The sequence below is a fragment of the Chrysoperla carnea genome, chromosome 5 (assembly GCF_905475395.1).
Source record: "Chrysoperla carnea chromosome 5, inChrCarn1.1, whole genome shotgun sequence".
NCBI lineage: Eukaryota > Metazoa > Arthropoda > Insecta > Neuroptera > Chrysopidae > Chrysoperla > Chrysoperla carnea.
Window position 1 is genome coordinate 43,629,913 of NC_058341.1, and position 8,884 is coordinate 43,638,796.

An 8,884-nucleotide genomic window follows, 5' to 3' on the forward strand; every position below is an offset into this window, starting at 1 on the left:
TCCGTCTTCATTTATCCCATCGAGTATATTTTAAAAATAAAATTGCACTTGAAAGTATGTTTTAAAATAAAGCTGCTATTTAGGTTACAAATTTAAACTAAATTTTGTGACATATTATAGAAAATTATATCAAGTTCGTTAAATACATAAATTTCATTGTTCAGGATGGAATTTCTTTGAGAAAATTTAAGCTGCATTGTTGTATATGAGCGTTAAATCATTAGATCTAAATATTATAAACAAGATTTATAAACTACATAGAAATTATTTCGTACTGCTCGTGTTAATGTTTGATATCATTTTTTATTTCAAAAATCAACTATCATTTAGTTAGGATAACTATCATTTTTGTCTAAAAATATCGCAAAGGCCATTGATTTGTTTTATTTAGAATCACACCGATTATTAGAATTATCAGGCCAATTGATAGTATTTATATTACATTCCTCTTGTGCAGGATCTTTTCGAGGCTTCCTCTAAAACGCTTTTTAGCTTAGATCTGATTTCGAGTAAGATGAAGTGAAATCGTGACATCAAATTATATTCCACAAGCAATTACCTCCATGTATAGTTTTTATTAAACCTTGATTTATGCTTAAAGTTGTAACTTTCTGTTCCAAGAGCTGTCCATAGTAAACATCTTCCTGCCCTGATAATACCAAAGTTTAGTTTTTTTTTTAAATTCGTAATTAGTTCATTGAAATTAACAAAATGAAGTTAATCTGCTTTTTAAAGTTACTTCTCTAAGTTTCAATGAACTATTAATAAAAAAAAAAACTATTATCCGTCAATTATAATCCTGTAGCACAATTTAAAATTTTCGGACTCCGTGAAAGGGAACTCTTAGTGTACGAGAGAGCTTAGTTCTTGAAGTTGTCGATGACAACATATGTTGACAGAAACTCAGGCTGCTACTCCTGTGGTTTCATATCTTATAAGCTATGAAATCCACTACCCAATTATTTGAAATAGTACAGAGAAGTAAAAAATGTAAAATTTACACTGAAAGTTTATCCTTTCTATGAATTTAGCCCAGTTTTAGATTATATAAGGCTCTGTGCCTAAGGAATTACTGTAAAAACGATATAATAAAAATTAAGCTTAAAAGTATTATCAGGAAAGGTTTTGCGATAGTCAGCTTTCCTACTATAATAACACGTAACCTAATAACACATAATAATTTATACTCATGCTTTTCTAATTTTCGTACATTCCATTTGATATCACCATACGCAGTTTAATAATAATATTCGACTTAATAATTATCGAAACTATTAAAAATTAAATAGAACCTCTTCTAATCGATAATTAATTAGATATTTCAAATTGAAACAAAAAATAAAAAATTTCTAAAAATTGAGCTTTCGATAAGAGAAGTTCCATTGTTTAGATAAATCGAATTTATACATACAAAATTATATATAATACCTTAAACTCAAATAAAAATTACTTTTATAAATTATATGCTTCAAAACAAAATTGAAGGTGGAAAAGAAGGGGTAGAATGTGATAATATAATTTTATTATCTAGTTAATTTTCTTCATTTGTTTTTTGTTTCGTTTTGAAATTCAGATTTTTTTTTTGTAGTAAAAATAAATTTATATTTATTAATTGTTTATGTATTGCGTATTTTGCCTGGTACATAATTTTTGTCAATGGTTTGCTCTTGTAGGAAAATATGTAAACATTTTTCATTTTGGGCTAACGGGTGACCTGCAATTCTATAAAGATTTCAAACATAAATCAATCTAATTGTTAAAAATTAACAAAGATATCAGAGACTCAAACAAAATTTTTTTTTTTTTAAATCATACAAATTAAAGCCAACTCTTTTGTGAATCAAGTTAGCGTTCCTTCAATCTTCAAATCAAACGAATTAAAAAAGTTTCGAATAAAAAATTCTGCTTCCAAATGTTTTATTCAAGGAAATGAAATTCCTAAACCCGTGATAACTATTTTAAAGTTTTATATATTGGTAATTAATTCCTGTAGTATCGCTAAAATAAGCGCGATTCAACAATTTTGATTTATAACAGCTGGGTAATTCAAGTAACGAACAAGTTTCTTAAGGTATTATAACTAATAGAGTCAGCGCTAGATTTGTACCAGAGGCACGGAAGCTGACGTCCAGAGCGGTAAATTTTCAAGAGCGGCAAAATTCGGAGGGTGAGAACCAAAATTTTCTCCACGTTATCGAAAATGATTTGAAAAATGTAATAGTGCTGGAAACATCTTCAAATTAAAAATTATAATATTTAATTTACTTGAAACAGCATTTATGCAAATACTTTGGCATTTTTTATAAAAATTGCAAAAAGTTAATTGCAGCATTGCTGGCATGAGAGATGATTATAAAAGTTGTTGCTTATATGCGGAATGAATTCGAAATTTATGAAAATAGTGCTTTGGAAATTTCCGAGCAACAAGAATATAAGAAGACGACCGTTTCCAGAAAAACGAAGAGAAAATTATACGCTGATGAATCACGAGATGGAGGTGTTCAACTGTCAGGTTGGGATTATTTAAGAATTAATACTTTCAATGTTATTCGGTTATTACAGAGTTTTGCAATTTGGATAATAAATTAGTGAACGATCTAAGCGTTTAAAAAATGTTTATTTCTCAGGTCTCAAGTCTTCATTGGATGACGAACTTGTACACGTATTGCATTTACGCGTATTACAAAGAAAATGACGGAAGGAAATTCACCTTCCGATCTATTGAAACTTCGGTAATGGGGTGGCATTTTTTAATTTGCCCAAGGACGGCACTAAGATTAAATCCGATCCTGAATAGAAAAGTAATTTTCTGAGTTTGACATGAAATTGTGTCAAAACAGATCAAAATAGAGTAAAAAACTACATCGAAATCGCTCATTAGTTACGGTCATATTCATCGTTTTCTTTAATTTTTGTGGTTTGGTTCATTATCAGTTGTTCCCACTGAATAGATCGTCAATAAAGAATAATATTTGGCCGTTTTGTTACGTTTTATCCTATATTAACAAATTGTGAATTTTGACTCGAATTGTGTGGAAGTATCATCAAAGACATATTTTTGGCTAAACAAACCTAATTTGTCTCTTTGAAATATTAATGACAGTCGTAGAAAAAACCTTTTTTGTGTCGGTTTTTGATAATATAGTTTTTAAATTTTAATTTGAGTCCCTGTATTTAAAGTTGAATTTTACTTACTTATTTATAAACGTTTCAAGACCTGCACGCCGTTCTTCAATAAAATCTTCTTCGAATATTCCATCATCCCCTCTAAATGGCATCTGTCTTTTCCATGCTTTTCCAGGTAATGGAGGTACTACAATTTTACTGTCACGTTCTAATTCGTTACGTAACCATTCAAAATCACTGTAACGTCTACGCACACTTGACTCCTTTACTTTAAATACTGGAAGATTAGTCTGTAAATTATTTAAAATAAAATTTTCTATTAATTAAATTATAAAAGAGTATATTCAAGCATTAAATATAAATAAACTTAATAATAGATTCTATTATCTAGTTTTATTATTGCTGTAATAAAATTGAATAATAAAAATTAAGATTTATTTTAAAAATTTCCTATAGCTTAGAGATTATAGAAATCAGCCTAATTACAACCCGAATTGGCATATTTATTTCAATGACTATATGGGTTCATGTTTTTTCAACATTTGGCAACGGAATCCTTAAAAAAACTTATTTTAATTTTTAATACAAAATTGAAAATATAAAAAATGAAGATTTGTTGTTCTACCCTAAAAATCAAAATGGAATCAATTTCTCAAAAGTTGATATTTTAGAATTATTCATGGGAAATATATTTTTTTTTTTTTTTTGAAACTTGTCTGCTGTCTGTATTGTAGTTTTAGTGAGATGCAGTGAACAAACAATATACGGGATGTTTTTTTTAACTAGGCGTGTGCTCAAAACTCAACAAAATGTGGGGCCCACATTTCACGCAATAATTATATTCAACTTTAGCTTTCAGGATCAATGAAAGGTTCACTCGGCTTCATACCTGATATAAGATAGAGAAAACTTCAAAGTGTATAATTTCTAAATAAAACATTTGAGTAACGAAAAATGTGAGTCACGATATAAATTGGTGAATAACGGTTCAGTACTAGATAGCGTACTCGTTACTCAGTATTCGGTACATACGGTTTGGAGACCTAATGAAAAGTTCATTTTTTAATTACCGCAGCGCTGAAACCTTAAAAATATACTCGGATTCAGTTTGGAAAAAAAATATTTCAAAAAAAAATTTTGGCCTATTAATAAATTACAACTTTTTCATTTAAAATATTCTTCGTTTTCTTATCAGTAATGAAGCAGAATGAGCTTTTCATTGACGCTTAAAGCTGAGCACATGAACTCAACTTTTTTGTGAAGAATTTTTTTCGAGTTTCAAGCAGATGTCCAGTTAAAAAAAAAAAAAACACCCCGTATACATCATTTGTGTTCATTCAGATAAAATTGATTAAAAAAATTTAATATTTTCCAAATACGTGATGAATTTAATATTTAACAGTTAATATCTAAATAAAAACATTCTATAAAAACAAAAAAATCTAGTTAACTAATATTTAATCATCAAAAATATTATGCTGAATTCGCACAGAAAAATATAGACAAATTTTGTGTATATAATCCTACTTGTTTATTGTTTATTAAGAAAATTTGAAAATATAAATTACCTAATTTTAAATTTGCTATATTTTCTAAATTAATTATACAGAGTGTTGCATTTAAGATGAAGACATCCTCATATTTTCGTTATTTAAAGGAGTATCGATTTGAAAAGAATCGGCTCTATTTGTCAATTAGTAGTAGTAGGCTCTCTATGACAGTGCAAAGTTTCAAATCGATATTCCTATAAATAACGAAAATGTTAGAGTGTCTTCATCTTAAATGCGACACACTGCATAAAATATTTAATATAAATTTTTTTTTTCACTCCGAAGTATTCGTCGAAGTATTGAGAGACGATAGGCTAGGTTTTGCTGAATACAAAACTGTGCAAAGTATCTGTCAAACACTTCTCGTTCAAAATTTATTAAGGGTTGAATTTTTGTCGCCGCCAAACGGTTGATCGCAGTAGAGACAGACAGATAATTAAAATATATGAAGTAAGAAAAGTTTTTATGGATTATTTTATGTATAAGGTGAAAAAGTGTCCAGACAATGTATTGTGTGTTATACGCGCGGAATCATATCATTTGATTTAGGTTGGAGTCTTTTTCGCACACTCCTTGGCAATAGCACGCGCATCACACACGATATATTGAAGACTCTTTGTCTTAATAAGAACAAAAGTTAAAACATGATTTTGACCGGTAAAACTCATTTTTCACAGACTAAGATTCGATTTTAACATATGTAAAGAATTTCATAAATATACTGACAAACTTCTAGAGGTTGCTTGTAGGGGACCATAAAAAGAAACATTTTAGCCCATAAATGCAAGTACTAAAACGCTTCGCCTTGATGTCGCTTTTATAGACGTTTTTACGTTTGTTGGCATATTCATAAAACACTCTGTATAATTGATTCATGAATCATGTGGCTGAAGAGTAAACAAATAGAAAATACAACATTTGCATATAAATTCGCTATCTTTATTCGATTGAATCACTTATATTTAATTTTGAAAATTTTTTGATTATTTGCAAATCTTTGCAATTCTTAAAAATTTAACAAAAACATAATTTTGCATATAAAGTTTAATAATTGGTTTAAGTACCTATAATTGTTTTTATACAAGCAAAAATTTTGTAAAGATCAATAAACATTCCGTAAGCTCATATATGGATCATTCGTTTCATTAGTTTGAAACTCAATAAAATGTACAAAATTGTCTTGAAACTCTTGAAGTGTTTGAAAATATATTTAAAAAAATGAAATTAATAAAAGATACCCTTCAAAGATTTTACGTCATTAAATGTTAATCTCAATGCAAATCCAATTTCCAACTTGATTACTAATTCAATTAAAAACATGAATCATTTTGTGAATCAAAATTGAATTGTTAGACTCAAAATAAAAAAATATTTATGATATCCTACCCTCATTCGAACTTCATAATCTGTAAATCGTTTCTTATTAGCCGTAATACTCGTTACAGGATTCACAACATCTATTTCGAGGAAATTTGCTGGTGCTGCATACGCATCGTCCAATGTTTGTTTTTTGACATTTAAACGGCGAGTTGCATCCGCCGTTGTATCGGATTCCGCCATCATTATGAATTAAATATAAAAAAAACTAAACAATAAAAATATCTTTTAAAAAGACACGCCGATATCCACCTCCTTTTTGTTATCACTTTTACTCTTTGTTTTTAGTTATAAAAAAAAAAAAACTTTTTATAACATATACTTTTTTTCGGATTATTTAAAAATCGTTTTGAAGAATTATATCACTTTAATTTTAAATACTAAAATAATAACGTTATTTAAATATTAAATTAAAAATTATTTCATCACTGGCTTTCAATAATCTATTCTAGTCTTCTCGACAATTCTATTTTTCAGTCATTTGGTTAGTTTTTTGATTAGTAATTACAAGTTTCACTTGTAGGGAATTTTATTTTATTATGTTTTTAGGTTTATTACTAATGTCATTTGAATGCACTTTGAATCACAATTTGAATTCGAAATTTTTCATATAAATTCTTTAAATTATTTATCAACAAAATAATGCGCGAAAAAGGACTCACAAAATAAAAGCTGCAAAAAGCTACCAAATAGATGTGCTTATGTAATAAGGAATATTTTAGCTTGTCACTATCACGTAGCTTTTGAAATAAACATATCGACTTATAAATTAATATGAACTAGTTTTGTTAATTAAATTTATTTGACAACGCGAAAATAGTCGAGATGTAACAAGTAGGGATAAAGATTATTTATCGGCATCAAATTTGATAAAAAAAAAAAAACATATTTAAATATGATCAAAAATATTAAATTTTCAAATATAATAAAAGTCCACTAAGAATCGTAATTGAGAGATCTCTTCTTTCGTAAAAGTGTCCAACAAATCATGTTGTCTCAAAACAAAGCTAAAAAAGAAAAGAATAAGAGTTGACATTATTTGACCCAGTAGCGAATCCACAGGAGGGGGAAGAGTTTTAACCAAAGATTATATATTTTAACACCCCCCCCCCCTCGTGTGGATTATTATTATATCATTTTAAAAATCTAAAAAAAGAGGAAGATGATAAAATAATCCTCCCCCTGGACTAAATCCTGGATCCGCCACTGTTTGGCCATATTAAGTTTAACTCAGGGCTCAAATGCTTTTTATGCTCCTAGATCCCCCTCCTCCTAAATTCGTGTTAACCTTGTTATGATTCTGAAGGTCAAGATCAAATTTAAAGTTATATAAAATTTTTCTTTTGAATTCAATAACTTTTGTAAAATACTATTTTGGAATTTTAAGTGTGTTCCAGCCTTTATTTTTACTGCACTCGATATACTGAGCAACTTTATTAAATACAAAAAGTTTTTAATTGAAACATTTTTACAAATAATCAATTAATAATTATGTTCAAATTAAATTCAATACTCGAATATTTATTTTTTAATTAGTAAATCTTAATTGTCTGAGTACTATATTAAAAAAAAAAGAGATATTTAATTTAAATATTAGCGGTCAATTAAATGTCATCTCTCACATATGCGCAATAGCCTGTGTATTGCTCAATACTTTACAGTTATTGCACCGTATTTATTTTATTCGACCGAAATGGCTTTATTATCAACTCGTATTTTATTAAGATCTCGATCTTGCAACGCAATTTCAACTGCTTTTTACCATGCTAACGTAAGTTTATTATCAAAATCTTTCCATATTTGCAAAAATCATTCAATGTCATTAGTAAAAAATAAGTTTATAATTAGTTAGTAAGCACCTATATTTGAAACTTGAAAAAATTTTCCATAATGAAACTATATTTTTTTCAATAATTTCAATTATCTTTCATTTAAATTTCTTGTCCCAAAATTTTGACTGGGGGCAATGTTTATGTTTTTGGATAGGTAATTGAACATTATGAAAATCCACGCAATGTAGGATCTTTAGACAAAAAAGATCCAAGTGTTGGAACAGGACTAGTCGGTGCACCGGCTTGTGGAGATGTTATGAAATTACAAATCAAGGTTGATGAAAATGGTAAAATAATTGATGCCAAATTTAAAACATTTGGTTGCGGCAGTGCTATTGCTAGCAGTTCCTTAGCCACTGAATGGGTAAAAGGAAAATCTGTCGATGAAGCATTAAAACTCAAAAATACTGATATTGCTAAGGAATTATGTTTACCACCTGTTAAGCTACATTGTTCTAGTAAGTATTTTAAGCTACTCCACTATGCTTTAGTAATTTATAGCTTATTTTAAGAAATATTAGTTACCAAAATTTTGTAATAATTGTTTTCAGTGCTCGCCGAGGATGCGATCAAAGCTGCTTTATCAGATTATAAAATAAAAAATCAAAAAAAATAAATTGTCTAAAATAATACTCATGGATTTTTGTATCATATTGTTAATATATAAAATGTGATAATTGGGTGAGAGTCGGATTAGATCTTCTTAGAGGAGATTTATTTTTCATAATAATGTAAAAAGTCGAATAAAAATAAAACAGTTGTTTTTTGAACTTTGAACTCTTTATTTACTTAATATCTTCCCTTTCTTCGACCAGTTTTATTTGTATCATGATTATAATAAAGTATCAAAACCGCAAGAGTAGCATCAAATTCATATCACATCATTTATTAAATACTTTTGAATGATAACGCATATTCTATACATATTTTACTCGTACTTCACAGGGTGAACTAAAACGACTAACTCGACCACATTAAAGGCATGGCCAACTCGTGGAT

General features: G+C 28.2%; 2 protein-coding genes across 2 annotated transcripts; one reads left to right on the forward strand and one right to left on the reverse strand.

Moving 5' to 3' along the window:
* Positions 1-1,459: 1,459 nt before the first annotated feature.
* Positions 1,460-6,527, reverse strand: LOC123300501 (sorting nexin-12). Its single transcript, XM_044883084.1, has 3 exons — positions 6,063-6,527; positions 3,196-3,416; positions 1,460-1,722 (listed from the first exon to the last, which is right to left on the reverse strand). Exons 1-3 carry the CDS (start codon positions 6,237-6,239, stop codon positions 1,617-1,619), a joined length of 504 nt encoding a protein of 167 aa, XP_044739019.1. The 5' UTR covers positions 6,240-6,527; the 3' UTR covers positions 1,460-1,616.
* Positions 6,528-7,687: 1,160 nt separating this feature from the next.
* Positions 7,688-8,644, forward strand: LOC123300699 (iron-sulfur cluster assembly scaffold protein IscU). Its single transcript, XM_044883321.1, has 3 exons — positions 7,688-7,824; positions 8,040-8,343; positions 8,437-8,644. Exons 1-3 carry the CDS (start codon positions 7,747-7,749, stop codon positions 8,499-8,501), a joined length of 447 nt encoding a protein of 148 aa, XP_044739256.1. The 5' UTR covers positions 7,688-7,746; the 3' UTR covers positions 8,502-8,644.
* The last annotated feature ends 240 nt before the right edge of the window (positions 8,645-8,884 follow it).

Bases quoted from the DNA above. Each gene is read 5' to 3' on its own strand.
- LOC123300501 (XM_044883084.1), bottom strand. From the start codon at position 6,239: ATGATGGCGGAATCCGATACAACGGCGGATGCAACTCGCCGTTTAAAT. The intron at 3,417-6,062 runs GTAGGATATCAT...AATAATTTACAG, and splicing joins ATTATGAAGTTCGAATGAGG to ACTAATCTTCCAGTATTTAA. The intron at 1,723-3,195 runs GTAAGTAAAATT...AAATCTTTATAG, and splicing joins CTTGAAACGTTTATAAATAA to AATTGCAGGTCACCCGTTAG.
- LOC123300699 (XM_044883321.1), top strand. From the start codon at position 7,747: ATGGCTTTATTATCAACTCGTATTTTATTAAGATCTCGATCTTGCAAC. The intron at 7,825-8,039 runs GTAAGTTTATTA...GTTTTTGGATAG, and splicing joins CTGCTTTTTACCATGCTAAC to GTAATTGAACATTATGAAAA. The intron at 8,344-8,436 runs GTAAGTATTTTA...AATTGTTTTCAG, and splicing joins TGTTAAGCTACATTGTTCTA to TGCTCGCCGAGGATGCGATC.